General features: G+C 31.5%; 1 protein-coding gene across 1 annotated transcript; it reads left to right on the top strand.

The window, feature by feature from the left end:
• Positions 1-12,882: 12,882 nt before the first annotated feature.
• Positions 12,883-14,476, top strand: LOC107426707 (uncharacterized). Its single transcript, XM_016036957.4, has one exon. The coding sequence runs from the start codon at positions 13,118-13,120 to the stop codon at positions 14,291-14,293; it is 1,176 nt and encodes a 391-aa protein (XP_015892443.1). The 5' UTR covers positions 12,883-13,117; the 3' UTR covers positions 14,294-14,476.
• Positions 14,477-18,180: the final 3,704 nt, after the last annotated feature.

Raw genomic sequence — 18,180 nt, 5'->3', positions numbered from 1 at the left:
ACTTTTGACGTAGCCTTCTTTCACTTGAGTAATATATGCCTGATTATCCTCGCACATCCCTTAATGTGTTGAATTATAGATCTTAACAATACGCATTCTCTGCTTGCTTCATTGATATGAGCCTAGGTCTACTTGCTTCTAAACCCGTATTATATTAGCCTGAATCATAATTAAGTTCAGATTCTAATGGTTACCTTAACTCCTAATCAATTTGTAATTAAAAACCTTGGTATATGATGAAGATGCCAATAGGTGATGGATGTCCTATTGATAAATCAAACTAAAACACTTGATTTCTATTAAGTGTTTTAGGTGTTCAAAGAGAACAAAGAGAATTCTTTCTCACAAATAAATTTATTTATGAATAACGTACTGAATATTATTGAGAAATAAAGCCCTTAAATAGGTTTTAAAAACAAAATAAAAACCCTAAAGGATTAGGTCAAAACCAGCCAAGCATAAACAATTCCTAATGTCGCCGAATTTCAACTTCATTTTCTAATTTAATTTGGATTAATTAATTCCTTTATTTTGAATTAGAAATTAATTAATTTACAATTGAAATAATAAAATATCAACTTTCCTAAGTTAATTTGTCTAGAAAATAATCAAATAAAAACCAAAATAAAAGATAGTTTTTTAAAACAAAAAGTCAAACTCAAATTAGGAAACTAGTTGACTAGTTGACAATTAAGCTATCTTTATCCAATCACCAGCTAGTTTAGGCTCTAAATCAGCTCCAATATGCCATGAGGATACCAAATAGGATTAATATTCATTCCCATACATTGACCCTTGATTGGAATAAGTCAAATTTGTTTGATCAACAAAAGAAATCAAAGTCAACACCAAAAATGAGTACTTTCGACCAAAAAGAAAGCTTATGCGCAGAAATTAAATTTGGATGCTTTTGCTTCTGCCTTGATATGATTTCATGGCCTCTTAGTGATATCAATTGAGTTCATAAAGATATTAATTGACTATCTTTATAACTAAGCTAGCTTTAACTAAGCTAGCATGCAGGTCATATTTTGTTGGGTAGGCCTTGGCAATTTGATAAGAATGTCATACATTATAGGAGAGAGAACACCATTGTATTTAAATTTAAAGGAAAAAAGGTTAAGGTGGAGCTATTAACTTCAAAGGCAGTGTTTAGAGACCAACTACAAATGCAACAAAGTAGGCAGGTCGAAAAGTTTAAAGAAAAGGTTAATATGGCACCCACGGCTTCATTGTCTATCCAAGAAGGTGGGTCTGAACTTGTTGTCCAAGGTAAGCATTCTAAAACTCAAATTGAGTGGAAAATCATGAGAAAGCCGAAAGTGGAGTGAGAAAAGTTGAAAAAGCCAAAAGTGAAAAACAACCTGAAAAAGCCAAGAGTGAGGTAAAGCAAAGGTAACCTGTGAGTGAGAAAGGAAAAGCAAGAAAAAAGAGGAAAAATAAAAAATTTTATCTTAGATTTGGGGATGTTAATAAGGCCATCTTAAGTAAGAAACCATTGCTGGTCGTGATTTATAAAGATGTATTTTTAAATGATCAAGCTAATCCTGAAGACTTGAATTGTCAAGTTCTATTTCTTCTCTTTTGCATGAATTTGATGATGTTTTTCTGGAGGAAATTTCTACTGGTTTACCACCTATCCGAGGGATTAAATATCAAATTGATTTTGTACCGGGAGCTGCAATTCCAAATAGGTCTGCATATAGAATTAATCCCGAAGAGACAAAGGAGCTACAAAGGCAGGTAAGTGAGTTGCTTGATAAATGTTACATTCATGAGAGTATGAATGTCAGGACCCATCCAAAATTTCTCACCGGAACCCTAGACAAGCCTTGGTCCCAGGGAAACTCTACCGGGATCAGGGCTTATCTAGGGTTTCGGTGAGGAATTTTGGACGGGTTCTGACAATGAATCCATGTGTTGTCCCTGTTTTGTTAGTATCTAAGAAAGATGGTTCATGGCACATGTGTATAGATAGTAAAGCTATAAATAATATTACCATTAAACATAGGCATCCAATTAATGATACGAGCCTAAGTTGACTCGTGCCTAAACCTGTATTATTTTAGCCCGGATCTCAATTAAGTTCAAGTTCTTATAGAAACTTTAACCCCTAACCAACCTGTGATTAAAAACTTTGGTATAATAAAGATGCCATAATAGGTTATGGATACCCTGTTGATAAGTCAAAACTAAAACACATACTCTCTAATGATGTTTTAGGCGTTCAAAAGAGAACAAACAAAATTCTATCTTACAAAATAATTTTTGAATATTATTAAAGGTGTATTCTTCCTAAAAAATAAGCCCTTAAATAGGCTAGAGTCACAAAACAATAAAACCCTAAAAACTTAGGACAAAACCAGCCAAGCATGTTAGATTCCTAATGTGGCCGAATTTTTTCTCTCATTTTCTAATCTAATTTTGAATAATTAATTCCTTTATTTTGAATTAGGAATTAATTAATTTATGATGAAAATAATAAAATAATAAATTTTCTAAGTTGATTTGTATAGTAAATAAATAAATAGAAACCAAATAAAAAACTAATTTCCTAAAACCAAAAATCAAAATCAAATTAGGAAACAAATTGACTATCTTTATAACTAAGCTAGCTTTGACCAATTTAAGCTCCAAATCAGCTTTCATATTCCAAATAGGATGATCATTGAGTCCCACACATTTCTCTTGCTTGGAACAAAGAGAAAATGTCAACTCAGCAACAAAACCCAGCAAAACCAGCCACAAAATCCAGCAAAACCAGCCACTTTTCCTCTTATGCGCACAAGCCCTTTTTCATTGCTTTTGATTCTATCATGGCTTGATTCCATGACCTTTTAGTGATATTCATTGAATCCATGAAGTGTTGGAGCCATTTCTTCTTGTCTAGAGTCCATATTTGCACGAAAACAGCTACCCGGGTCCGTATCGGCCTCCACAACTCGGATGCTTAAAATAGGCTTTGTATCTTTAGGTATGGACAAGCCCATTTGAGAATTGATAACTCGTTGAATAAAGGTAGCCAGATTGTCCTTAAATCTCTTAGCTTGAGCCCTAGTGATTGGCCCGAACTTCATCCGTATCGGGTCAGCTTCCTAGCGGGTTGTCGGTTGTGCGGGTTCAGGCGGATTCTGATCAAATGTATCTTTTAGGATTTTGATTCTTGCATTTTAAATGCTACAGGATCAAATGACCCATATAAACATGCAGTTACGACATCTATGAGATGCATATCTAGTTTTTCAAATGCTACCTAGCTAATAAAATATATGAATGTTATTGCATCCACCATAGGAGAATATGTCTCCTCATATAATTAATACCAGGTCTTTGTAAAAAAAACATTGAGCTATAGATCCAGCTTATATCTCACAATTTCATTTTTTTCATTTTGGTTTCAATCAAAAAGCCACCTGTACCTTCGGATTTAACATCTTGGGGGGTTTAAACTATAGGACCAAAAACTTCACATTTAGCAAACGGTTCGAGTTATGCTTTATAAAGCTATGATCTCCCATTCTAAGTCACATGTTGAAGGAAGGACATCTCTTCTTTATATCAATTGAATATTCTTGTATTATTTTGTTTTTACCTTTGTATGCATGTAAACTTATCATTGGCCAGCATATATTATATAAAGAACTATATGACATATACTATATAAAGAATTATATGGTGCACCGATAGGGTAGTCACCCTCTACACTATCTCTTGGTTACTGTACCTTAATATTATATGGTACCAGAGTTATTTGACAAACTATCATGGCTACTTCTCCTAATTTCTCGATATCCACACCAGCCTTGGTGACTCAAAATATACCACACCCTTTTGCTATCATAGAAACTTTACCTTGGAAACTTGATAGAACTAACTATTTGGTATGGAAGTCACATGCTCTTCTTGTGATATGTAGTTATGGAGTTGAGGATCACATATCCAACCCAAATGTAGTGCCATCTCAATTCTTAGAATTTGAAGAAGGTGGAATAAAGCACTGAGCTCAACCTAGCACATGATGCATGGAAGAAACGAGACCACTTTATTCTTGAGTTGCAAACCATAAAAAAGGAATGTATGACTATTAGTGAATACCTTTTTAAAATGAAAAGTCACCCTTTGTACCATCTCTTGGTTACTATGCCTTAAAATTATATGGTATCAAAGTTATTTAATAAACTGTCATGGCTACTTCTCCTTATTCCTCAATATCCACACCAGCCTTGGTGGCTCAAAATACACCACACCCTTTTGCTATCATAGTTACTTTATCTTTGAAACTTGATAGAACCAACTATTTGATATGGAAGTCACATGCTCTTCCTGTGATATGCGGTTATGGAGCTAAGGATCATATATCTGACCTAAATGTAGCACCACCTCAATTCTTAGAATTTGAAAAAGGTGGAATCAAGAGCATAGAGCTAAACCCAGCACATGATGCATTGAAGAAACAAGACCACTTTGTTCTTGGCTGGCTGAGACAATTGATCTTGCTAGAGCTTTATGGGTATGCTATCAACGTAGAAAGTGCTTATGATCTATGGAATGCTTTATAAAATCTATTTGCATCTTAGTTGAAATCAAGAATTCTCCAACTTCTGAGTTGCAAACCACCAAAAAGGAAGGTATGACTATTAGTGAATACCTTCTCAAAATGAAAAACACTGCTGATAACTTGGCCACTTTCGATCAAGTAATATCAGAGTCAGATCTAATCATGTACATGCTAGCTGGCTTGGATCAAGAATATGATCTGATTGTGTATAATATCTCAACAACCGAAGGAGACAGATCCATTTAGAAAGTTCAATCTCTTCTCATGGGTTTTGAGATGCGTCTTGAAATGTTCTCTACTTTAGCCTCTGTGAATCTCTCTCAAGCACCCACTTCTCAATCATCTGTAAATGTTGTCAATACCCAATAACCAAATGGTCAAAAATCTTCTAACTCCAACAAATAGAGGAAATTATAGAAACTACTACAACAACAATCGTGGAAAAGGATGTAATGGATGGGGAAGAGGAAGAAACAACAGTGGCAAGCCCATATGTCAAGTACGTAGAATTGCTGGACACATTTCAATTCAGTGTTATCACCAATTTGACCAAGACTTCCAATCTTTGTACAATCGACCAATGATAGCAACTGTAGCAGCGTCTTCGTCCACAGTTGTCGATTTGAATTGGTACATGGATAGTGGAACGACTAATCATGTGGTTATGTATCCATCAACAGTTCCTTACAATGGCGACTATAAAGACAAGGATAAATTTTTTGTTGGAAATGGTAAAGGGCTAAAAATCTCCTATATTGGTAACATTGTTATTAAAATTGGTTCCTATCCCCTATTTCTAAAAAATGTTCTGGTAGTTCCTGAAATCACCAAAAAGCCATTAAGTGTGGGTAAGTTTACTTTGGATAATAATGTTGTTATTAATTTTGACCCTTCGTTTTGCATTGTGAAGGACAAAGGTTTGGGGAAGCTTCCACTCAAAGGGAAACTTAAGGATGGACTCTACAAAATGGGTGGTACTCATGGTTACGCACAGTTAGAGGATAGAAAGCTTTCTTTATTTAGTCATAGTCATCAATTTTTAAACAAATCCAACACTAGTTCTACTAATGCTGATGACCTTAGTTTTTTGGTTTCCAATATTAATATTTTTCACAAAAGACTTGGACGTCCTTCCAAGCGAGTTTTAGATCTTGTTTTAAATTCTTGTAATGTCAAGTTCAATCTTAATTAAAAACTATGCTTCTATCAGTCTTGCCAATATGGAAAACACCATCAATTTTCTTTGAAAAAAAAAAAGAAACCAAAACCAATGTCCTATTAGAGTTGGTACATTGTGATATTTGGAGACTAGCCCCAACCACATCAATAGAAGGATTTCAGTATTACTTGGTCCTTGTAGATGACTTAACCAGATTTTCTTGAATTTATCCCTTGAAATTCAAAGCCCAAGTTTGTAAAAAATTCATTGAGTTTCAAACTCTTGATGAAAGACAATTTGATTACAAATCAAACGTTTACAAAGTGATGGCATCTAACTCCCATTAACATTTTGGTTTGTCTCTCCTTGCACAATCTCAACTCCCATTAAGATTTTAGTGGGAAGCATTTGAGATTGCAGTGTACCTCATTAATTTAGTACCCACATTTGAGACTGTCTTTGAGACTACTTCACCCAACCTTCCTTTGCCACACCAAACTAACCCACAAAGTGACAACGTCATTAATTCTCCTCTATCCAAAGTCTACCATACTTTCGGATATGCCACCTGTCCTTTCGGTCATTGATTTAAATATACCATCTAAAGCGACAACCCACACTAAACAAATTTCTTTAGAAAAGCCTTATTGATCCGTTCTAAGTCTCGTGCTAATTAGCCACATGCACAACTTGTAGAGAATATTCAATCTACTCTCACTAAACCAAAAGGTATTGAAAAAGCCTTGTCTCATCCCTAATGGAATCAAGCCATGGAATCCGAGTATGATGCTTTACTCAAGAATCACACATGGTCTCTTGTACAGTCATCTCCAGATCAAAAATTAGTAAATAACAAATGGATCTTTAAGATCAAATGTCGCTCTAATGGATCAATGGAACGATGCAAATGGAGGTTAGTCACAAAAGGTTATAGTTAGACTCCAGGGTTTGATTTCACAGATACATATAGCCCAGTAGTCAAACCATGCACTGTTGACTTATTTTGACCTTTGCTATCTCCAGTGGATGGCCAATTCAATAGTTGAACATCAATAATGCTTTCCTAAATGGGGACATTCAACACATCCAAATGATATGACACAACCTCAAGGGTTCATCCATCCTCAATTTCTTAATCATGTGTGTCAATTACATAAGGCATTATATGGGTTACAGCAAGCTCCGTGTGCCTGGTTTGACAAACTCAAAAATTGGTTCTTAGCATGGGGATTCAACAGCTCTAAGGCAGATAACTCTCTTTTCTATTTCAATAACTATGGTCGATTTATTATTGTTTTGGTGTATGTGGATGATATTCTTGTCACAGGTAGTGATGGATCTCTCTTTAGGTTTTTAATTTCATCTCTACACTTAAGCTTTGCTCTAAAGGATCTAAGCTTGCTTCATTACTTCCTTGGAATTGAAGTACATTGAGATAAAAAAGGTATGCATTTATCACAATCTAAATACATCCATGATCTCATGATTAGTACAAAGATGATTAATGCAAAACCATACCTATCTCTTGCTTTTCCTTCTTTACATTTGTCTCGTTGGGAGGGGGACCCATTTGATGATCCACTTTATTTCAATGCACAGTTGGTGCCTTTTAATATGTAACGCTCAGACAACTTGAAATTTCCTACTTAGTTAATTAGTTAAGTCATTTTCTTCAAGAACCAATTGTGACTCATTGGAAGGCATGTAAAAGATTACTTTGCTACTTGAAAGGCACTCGTTCCTATTGTCTCCAACTTCACCCATCAACTCGGTTGGATATCATAAAATTTTTCGATATCGATTTGGCAATCAATCCAGATGATCGAAAATCAATTAGGGGTTATTGTGTCCATTATGGTGGCAACTTAATTTCTTGGTCTTCTTGGAAACAAAAAGTAGTGGCATGATCCATCACCGAATTAGAATATAGAGATCTTGCTTTAGTGACCACAAATATTGCTTTGGTGTAAAATATTCTTCAAAAATTGAGCATTCTACTTCCTCAAATTCCAGTTATCTGGCGTGACAATATCAGTACAGCTTCCTTGGCTGCCAATCCTGTCTTTCACTCAAGGACCAAACATATTGAATTGGACTTGTACTTTGTTAAAGAAAGAGTGCTCAATAGATGTTTGGAGATTAGATACATTCCAGCTCTTGAACAGAAGGTTGATATTTTAATTAAAACTCTAAGTATCACCAGGTTTACGAAAATGAGAGAAAAGCTTAAGGTCTTGCCAACTCCCTTTCGCTTGAGGGGGATGCAAAGCCATTATCTCCTATTCTAAGTTACATGATGACCATTAAAGCAATGACATCTCTTCTTTATATCAATTAAATATTTTTGTTTTATTTTGTTTTTACCTATGTACATATGTAAACTTATCATTTGCCAACATATATTAGATAAAAAAACAATATGGTGCACTTTTAGGATAGCCACCCTTTACATCATCTTTTGGTCATTGTGCCTTAAAATTATATGCTTGAATTGCATTTTTCCATTTTGACCAATCATTTATGCATCTGCGCTCCTAAAGTAAATTTGATTCATGATCCTCTTTTTTATTCATAATTTTACTGGTCATAGAATATGAAAATATGCCGTCGATGATTATATCATTACGACCATAATTCCCCAACTTTAATGTAACTTAATGAGATCTCAACTTCTTCAATATATTTAGGCACCAAATCTCTTTTAGGGAATTTTCCTCCTTTATTTTTCATTAAGTGTATTAGCTCTTTTTTTTTTTTCAAGGGGTTTTATCTTTGGAACTGATAAATTTATCTGCTTCATTAGTATCATAGACTCATTGGTAGCTTATTCAATAGGAATATCACTCTTTACAGGGACATTCATAGTTGGTATATATGATTTAGTCACCCTTTTTGTATCAATGAATGTATCTGGCGATTGATTACCTAAATCTTGTAAAAGTATACTTTCTTGAATTTCCAATTCACATTAGTTTTTTTTAGAATAAAAAAAAGATAAACATGATGCATTGCAAATAATCTCTCTTTTTAGCTCTTTGTTTACTCTCCCTAATGCTAGGAAAACTGTTTCATCAAAATAACATTAAGCAAATAAGCAGTAAATATATCACTTGTCATGGATTCAAGGTATTTTATAATAGACAAGGATTCATAACCAATATATATACCTGACCATCTTTGAAAGCCCATCTTTGTGCATTATGGCAGAGTAATAAGAACATATATCGAGCATCCAAATATTAAAAGATGGGAAAAATTTAACTTTTTAGCAAAAGTTAGTTGTAATAAAAAGTATTTATGATAAGTTGTTGGCTTGATGCATGTTACTGTTGCTAAATGCAAAATTGCATGCCCCTATGTAGAACTATGAAGTTTTGTTCTCCTCAATAATAGTCTAGTGATTAATTAGTGCCGTTTAGTAAATGATTTTACCAAACCATTTTGGGTGTAAACATGGACAACAGAATGTTCAACATGAATCCAAGTTGATATGCAATAGTTTTTAAAGGTTTGAGATATAAATTCACTAGCATTATCAAAACGTACTGTTTTGATTGTATGATAAGGAAATTACGCTTGCTATTTGATTATCTACATAAGAAATCCAGCAAATGCTACATTACGAGTTGACAAAAAAGACATTTGTGACTATATACTAAATGATCTCTTAATATCATAAAGTATTGAAATGGTCCACATGTATTCTTTCAAGAAGTATTTGAAATTCCAATCCAATTTTACTTTGTGATGCTTTAGTGATCAATTTGCCCATAGAAGGAGCAACGAAAGAAAATAAATATGTAAAAAATCTTCTGGTCTTTTAATGGATGTTGACAAGACCATTCTTGGGGCCCTTTTTTGGATACCTGATAATGTCTTGTCTAGGAAGCCTTACTGAATCGGTATTGAAAGATCAGTAGTACCTTTTCATAAATTGGATATAATCAACAATATAAATAAGAACAAATAAGGTATTATAAACATTTTTAATAGAAGTTTCACAAAATTATTAATCGAAGATAATATAAAAGTCAAACACATTAGATTAATTCACCAGAACAATCTAAAATGTACAAATGAACAAAAGTAAAATATAAAAAATGCTTAATATAATCTATATATCAAAATTCATTCATTAGAGTGCATAAGAATTCATGAAAAAAAGAATATATACTATCATTGGAGTCAAGGGAAAAAACAAATACATCTGCAGTAGACTAATGTAGGAACAATGAAGATATCTGGACGTGATGTACGCAATCGGAAAGCTGAGGCCTAGAGGAATAGTTTAAAATACAAAACCATGAGATGAAATCAATGATTGAACAAGTAAAATATTATGAAAATTTTGTTATTCTTAAAAAAGTTATTTTTCTCAAGACTTCGCTTTAATTTTTTGGCCTGTTTTGATAAACAGTTTTCACAAAACTATAATTATCCCAAAAATATAATAATTTCAAAAACCAGTGAATAAGGAAACTAAAATCTGATAATATCCATCACTTCATAAATAATTAATACTTTTATAAATTATAATTTATAAGTATCGGTAATAAAAAAATCTATAAAGCGTATCAAAATATACTATATTCGTAATCTATCTATAATATTCCCATGTACCATATCTATTACCATAATCTATTGCATAATCACAATCAGCATCCTTGTGTGTCATCAACTGATAGGGGAGGGGGAACTGTCAATGCAACCATTAGTATCGAAGATTGAGAGTACATGGTCAAATAAGCAAGCATAATCATAATCAAATAAATATATATCCATAGTATAGAATGGTATACAATAATTTACAATCCAATACCCAACTCATAACAAAAATATTTATAAACATTTATCAAATAATACCCGTAATCATCTATATATATACTTGTATAACCATATAGCAAAATTTATTTACACCAAACATTCATTTTAATATAGCATGGTATGCTAATTTAAAATAATTCTTTCATAACATGCAATAAAGCATATAATTTAAATAATTCTAGAAATAATAATAATAATAATAATAATAAGATAATTTATATATCATATAAAATCAAATACATAATTTCTAAAGCACTTTCACAAAAATAAAATACATTCACAATCACTCTTGATTCGTAGTCAAATTGCCTTCAATCTCCATCCTGATACTTAAAAAATATCCAAAGTTTTCCAATTAGGTACCACAATTCAATAAAATAAAATTGTGTGTACATATTCATTGCCAAACTCATTCCCACAACCTTGTAATCCCAAATCCTTGGGTCAAAACCTAATTTTTTGAAATTTTTGGAAAACTTTAACCTTGGAAATTAGGGTTTTTCAATTTAGGGCCTAATTAATGAAATTGAAGCATCCAATAAGTCCTATTAAACTGCAATTACACTTTTTCAATTCAAATTTGGTCCTCGATTGTCCAATTATAGTCAATTTTATCCAATAAATATCCAATTTACTTGGTTTAACCAAAAATTAGACAACTACCCAAATGGTTTCAAAAAATTACAAATAATATATTGTTGGAAAGCCCATGAGACAAGGATTACAATAGTGAACTCAACTTGCTATAATTACATCGTTGTGGCAGAAAAACCATCAAAAAGTTGGTGCAAAGCTTGTATCTTCCAAACACAAGAGAAACGGAATGAACAACACTTGATATGAATTTAGAAATGTCAAAATTAGATTAGGGTAGGGTTTACAATGGGCCTGGGTTGGCTAGAAAATGGCTAGATCGGAGTTTGGCCAGAGTTCCACTATCAACAATGGTGATTGCCAACCCAAATGGTTTAAAAATTTAGTCATAGACTCATCTTGAGGTGGGCAATCCTTTTGGGCAATGGATGTGGCATAAAATGGCATAAAAATGGCCAAATCTCAACAAGAAGCAATTTTAAAAGCCCAATAAAAATACTAGATGTTTAAATAATTCCGAAGACATGAGAAAAATAACAAATGGTTACTCAAATTCTAAATACTACAAAAAGTACAAGATATTCAAAAAAAAATTTGAGAGCCCAAAAAATATCAAATATTTAAAAAATATTATATGGTAAAAAAAATTTTGAGAGTACGACAAAAATACTATATGATAAAAAAAAAATTCTAGTAACCTAAAAAAATACTAAATGGTTAAAAAAATTTCAAATACCAAAAAAGATAACTAATAGTAAAAAATTCTTAGAGCTCGATAAAAATATCAAATGTTTTTTGGGCTCTTAAAAATTTTTTTGAACATCTTTTTTTTTTTTTTTTTTTTTTTATGTTTAGCTCTTGGCACTTTTTTTTAACTATTTGGTTTTTTTGGCATTTAAATTTTTTTCAACCATCTAATATTTTTTTAGATTCTTAGAAATTTTTTTTAATATCTGGTATTTTTTTAGCTTTCAGAATTATTTTTCACCATATGATTCTTTTTGGGCACTTGAAATTTTTTGAATCATCTAGTATTTTGTTTGAGCTCTTAGAATTTTTTTGAATATATTGTATTTTTTTCAATCTTTTAAGAATTTTTTAACTATATGATATTCTTTTTGGGAAACTTGAAATTTTTTAACCATCTTGTATTTTTTTGGACTCTCAAAATTTTGGTGAACATCGAATTTTTTTTTTTTTGGCTCTCTAATTTTTTTTTATCAAACATTTGGTATTTTTTAGCTTTTAAATTTTTTTAAATATCTGGTATTTTTTGAACTTTCTATTTTTTTTTTTTTTTGAACATTTGATTTTTTGGGGCTCTCAAATTTTTACTGAATTTTTTAAATGGAAATTTTTTTTAAATAAATTTAAAAAATCACATTTAGAGCCTTACAGCCTCCTATATCTAATTCAATTTTAATTGAATTAGACTAATTTATAAAAATTTTAAAAGTAGATCATCAATGTAACAAAATTAATTTAAAGCCTTTGAAACAAAGTTATATAATTTTAAAAATTACTAAAATACAATTATCTCAAAAAAAAAAAAAACACAGACCATCTAGGCAAATAAATTTTTAATACATAATTGAAGCAAAAATAAAGAAAAAATTTGAAGCAAGTGGGACAAATATTTTCCTATTTATAATAAAATTATAAAATGTTTATTTGTAGTAGTTTTTTCATTTAAAAAAAGAAAAAGAAATTATAAATATAGTATAAATATAAATTTTGGAGGCATAGGCATCTCAGTCAAAACTCAGAAGGAGTAACGTAATGCCTATGATTTAAACCGACAGCGCTCATTAATTGCGATAGCCCCCCATTTTCGTCTCTTTCATATCCGATCATCGTTTCCATACTTAAAGCCGGAGCTGGTGTTGCCTTTAAAATCCCACAAGAAGAAAAACCCCAATTTTTTTATCAATTCGGATCGTCGATTTTCAAAACCCTAATTTCAGGAAAAAAAAAAAAAAAAAATGTATCGCAACCCTTTTGATCGATTCCAGATCTTCGTCCAATCTCTGGACCTCGAAATTTCAACCCGAACCCTAAGCTTGACCCCAACAGAATCCCAAACAATCCGCGACCTCAAGCTCTCTCTTTTCCCAAATCATCTACCTTCCCGATCACCATCTTCCCTCTATTTCACTCTCAACGGTAAGCCACTCGACGACTCTTCTCGGATTCTGGGTTCCCAAATCGCTCCTCTATCCACTCTTATCTTGCGTACCAGAGCTCGCGGAGGTGGCGGCGATGGCGGCGCCACTGGTGCCGAGTCCCGTGACTGCTACCTCAACATGTACGCCGAGAAGAAGCCCGATAAAGTCGACCCAAACGAGCAGAGGCTTTCCAAATGGCAAAATTGCGCTCTTTCGAGCGAACCCTTGAAAGAGCCCTGCGTGGTGGATTTTCTCGGCAACGTGTTCAATAAGGTGTCGCTCGTGGAGGCCTTGTTGGGGAAGAAGATGCCCAAGGAGTTTGGGCATATAAAGGGTTTGAAGGACATGATCAATATTCAGCTTTCTGCGATTCCGGGTATCGATCGCGACGGCGATGGTTTCAGTGCTGGGGCGAGGTTTCAGTGTCCCATTACAGGTCTGGAATTCAATGGGAAGTACAAGTTTTTCGCGCTGAGAACATGTGGGCATGTACTTAGCGCAAAGGCTTTGAGGGAAGTGAAATCTTCAAGTTGCCTTGTTTGCCATAAGGAATTTACAGAGACTGATAAGATTGTGATCAATGGGAGTGACGAAGAGGTCAAGGTTTTGAGGGATATGATGGAGGCTGAGAAGGCGAAATTGAGGGAGAAGAAGTCGAAGAAGGTGAGGAATGGTGGGGAAGTTGAGGTGGTGAATGGGGATAAGGGTGTGGCTGTTGATTCCTCGAGGTTGAGTGGTAAAAAGCATGGTATTGACAACAAGGCTGGCGAGAAGGCTGTGGCTAAGGTAGAAGGGAATGGAAAGGTTGCTAATGGTGCAAATTCTTTGAAAGGTGCAGCTAATGGTAATGGTGCTGTGAAGCGGTTCAAAGCAGCAGATATAGCACCTCCAAATGCTAACAAGGAAGTGTATGCATCCATATTTACTTCGTCAAAGAAATCTGATTTTAAGGAAACATTTTCTTGTCGATCTCTCCCTCTCGGTAGAAACTGATTTGGTGTTATAGGAGTTGGAAATTTACTAGTGTCTTGTTTGCAGAGTTGTCTCTCGTATTTCAGCTTCTGTTGGAATACAAATTTCTTTATATGCAAATTGGCATCTGGATAACATTGTATCAGATCTTCTTGTCTACAAAAACATAATCCTTTAATGTAAAATATTTGTTTCCATGGCCAAGGTTGGATAAATTTCTTTTAAGTTTGCTACGATTTATTATTTGGTTGTTTTGAGTTTTTATATGATGCGTGCTTCTTATATCATGAACAAACGAATCAAACATAAGAATGGCAAAGCATAAACGGGATTTTAGTTTTTCCTTGCCAAATGTTGTTGGTTTTCTTATTCATTTGTATACTGTAGACGGTTTGTGCTGAAGAGGAGCTCTGTTGAATGAGCTCATGCCATTGCATCAACTTGAAGGTTTTTCTTTCTAGTTTTTATATGCTTCCTAATGTAAACTCGAACCCATTGTTGGCTACTGGCATTTGTGAAGGCCGTTAAGCTGTTTTGAGCACCACTTCTATGTTTCTGTTATTAAAGTGTCAAATCTTATGATGGGGGAGCCATGCTTGGAATTCAACGTGGTCTTAGTTTTGTGCAAAGCCCAAATCTATATTTTTTGAGGCAATTCCATACATATATTGGAATGTAAGCACAGGTATTTTGTCGACGATGAAGTGAGATTTTCTTTATCAAGGGAGGTAGCGTTGTTTTATCCCAATTGTTTACATACATATATGAGCTCATATATGCATCGTGCATGTTTAAATAGAGAACTGGTAATAATTTTACGATAAGGTGATCTATTGCACAGAAGTTTAAATATGCTATTAGTTTTCATATGTTACATTAAATTTTCTGTAACTTTCTGGACTTTAGGTTGTTTTTTGGCTCTCCTCTTTTTTTCTTTTTTTGATGTTTGATTTTACTATCATATTAAGATTGTAAATCTATTTTCTACTATATTTCTAACTCTGTAATGTACTGCTTCCACCACCACCACCCCGCCCCCCTTTCTTCCTGTTTGGAGCCCCCTAGAAAGTAACATAATTAATGGTTTTCAAGAGAGTTTAACTTATGGAACAAAAGTTGTGGAATATGAGCCTGTAATGCTTGATTTGTCTGCTATGTCATGTGGGTTTATTTTCTAGTGAGTTGTTATGATAAGAGTGTAACATGCTACTATGATTCTACCCTCTTAGTTTTTTGGCATTAGATTCTACCCTCTGAGTGAATACGTGGTGCCGCTGTGAAGTGCACTATGTGAGAGGAAGCCTCGTTGCTGCGTGAGTATTACTAACCAGGTGCACCCCGCTCCTCGTCTGTTTTGGCTCTGAAAGGCACATATTTGTTATATTTAAGATTTCAAAGCTTATTATAATTGATCTTTTTTAGCATATGACAATGGACAAGTGAGATGCATAAAACTTTGAAATGCGTCTTAACAGTAGTCTGATTGCAACAAAAAATAAAACGTATGAATGAATACATTTAGAGAAGTTCAAAAATATTGAGTAACTAGGTCAGTTCCAGTCGATTTTTGGGAGCAAATAATCAATTTAAACTTTGTTTTGCAACAATCTGACATGAAAGTCAGGGAGAGTTAAAAAATTTGTATACCTTGTCTTTGTATATGTTTAAATCATTGAGTATATATCTAAGCTACTAGAGATGATAAATATGTAAGCTTAGGATTTTTTCTTTTGTAATATTTAGGGGCCGGTTTCATAAAATGAAAATGAAAAATTGAATTTTGTATTTTATAAATTAAAAATGTTCCTAATGATACTTTTTTTTTTTTTTTGGGCAACCCTAATGATAATATTTTTTTAAAAAAAAAATTAATAATAAAAAGTTTTGTTTTATTATAGGTTAAATACTATACATTTCTATATGAAATAAATATTTTGCTACTGAAAATGATAAAATTGTTTATATTTGTACATATATTTGTTTTCAAAATTTTCCAAATACATTCAAAACGTCTTGAGATATCTTTAAATTCATCTTCTTTTTTTTTTTAAAAAATTTGTCATTGTACTATATATTTCTTTTTTCGAATTCTATATCTTAAAATGTGACTACTACAATTAAACATAATTTTAGCAAGCAATTTGTAAAATGAATAACAGTTTTACAAAATGATACATAACATAACACACCCTATACTTTTATTTATTTATTTTTTTTTTGGTGGTCAAAGCACCCCTGCATGAAACACTATTCATAATATTCATTGAATATAGTTTTAATATATTTTTAGAAAAAAAAAATCTTTATTTATTTCATACCCATTCTTTTTACAACGATATTCCAATGCTCTTCTTTTTAGATCAATTATACTTTTTATTTCCAAACTTGTTATTTATTCCAAATTTATCTTCTTCTTTTTCTTTAACAAAAATTTAACGCGACTCATTAGTTTTCTTTTATGGGAATATAACTGATTTGTTTACTTTTATATTTTACTACCGACTGACATTTATTATTTCCATCTAAAATGTTCTACATATTTTGCTCTATATTCTTTTCCATAATAAGAGAGATACCAAATAATAATAACAAACAAGGTTTAAAATTTTCGGTATCAGTGGAAATATCAAAGGTTCAAAATATGAAAATTTCTATGGAAATACAGGAAAGTATCGAATATTGATAAAAATGCATAAAAAAACGATGAAAATCTATTTTAAAAAATAAAAAATTTTGTTAAAATTTTAACATTAGCTTAAATAATCAATTATCAAATTAATTATAAAAAATACAAAAATATTGAATAGATATTATATTTATTTTAATCGATTTAATTTATCGTAAGTGTTAACGATTATAAATAAACTATTGTTGATAAAAATATGTAAAAAATATATATATTTGATAAATTATTTATTAATTAAGATAATACAATCATTACAATCACATTATAGTTCATAAATATCATCTCAATACTCATAGAACTCTTAGATAATTGAAAATTATTAGTACTTTTCTGGTTTTCATTTTAAGATGTGAAATGTGAAAAATAATTATTAAAAATTATATCTCCTTAATAATTTTTCATGTAGTTATCAATATGTCAACCATAAAGATTTTGTATTAAATACAGTGTATTTAATATTTAATATAATATATTTTATCATTTTTATTTTTATTTGTTTATTGTTATTAATTTAAATACTATCAATATCAATTCAATATAATATTATATTTTTAATATTATTATTTTTTATTTTTATATAATCAATTATTAAGTTGTAATTATGGAATTATAGTGAATTAATTTTATATAAAATGTATAGTAAATATATTTATTTATTTAATCAATAAATAGTACTTATTAAGGTTATTAAATACAATTCATTTCATTTTATTTATAGCATTAAATACTTAAAAACAATTAAAATGTTAAAAAAACTATCATTAAAATTAATTTGGTAAAATAATTTACTAAACATCAACAATATTTTTGAAATTTTTATAAGAAATTAAAAAAATTTCATGATAGTTTCAAAATTTTCATGAAAATTTTTGAAAATTTATATAGAAATTTCTAAAATTTTGATAGATATTATAGATTTTTCAATCAAATTGTTAAAAATTTAATATAGATATTTTGACAAAAATTTCTATCTACATTTTGGCAAAATTTTTAAAATTTTAATAGATATTATGGAAATTCTATCTGTTTCTACTTGAAATCTAAATTTTATTTCAACCTTTTAAAAAAATAAAAAGTTTCGAATATTTCAAATCTTGATAAAAACAACGTGAGAGATACATGTAAATTTATTAATATCTAAAAATTTAATTTAAAAAAAATTGAATATAATGATAATTTATTTTTCTTTGTAGATAAAAGATGCAGCCCTACATATACCTAC

Source organism: Ziziphus jujuba, chromosome 1 (genome assembly GCF_031755915.1).
Source record: "Ziziphus jujuba cultivar Dongzao chromosome 1, ASM3175591v1".
In the NCBI taxonomy this organism is placed as follows: domain Eukaryota; kingdom Viridiplantae; phylum Streptophyta; class Magnoliopsida; order Rosales; family Rhamnaceae; genus Ziziphus; species Ziziphus jujuba.
Note: the sequence above shows the minus strand (reverse complement) of the source record. Positions and strands in the feature narration are given on the sequence as shown.

Coding starts and splice junctions, on each gene's coding strand:
- LOC107426707 (XM_016036957.4), top strand. CDS start 13,118: ATGTATCGCAACCCTTTTGATCGATTCCAGATCTTCGTCCAATCTCTG.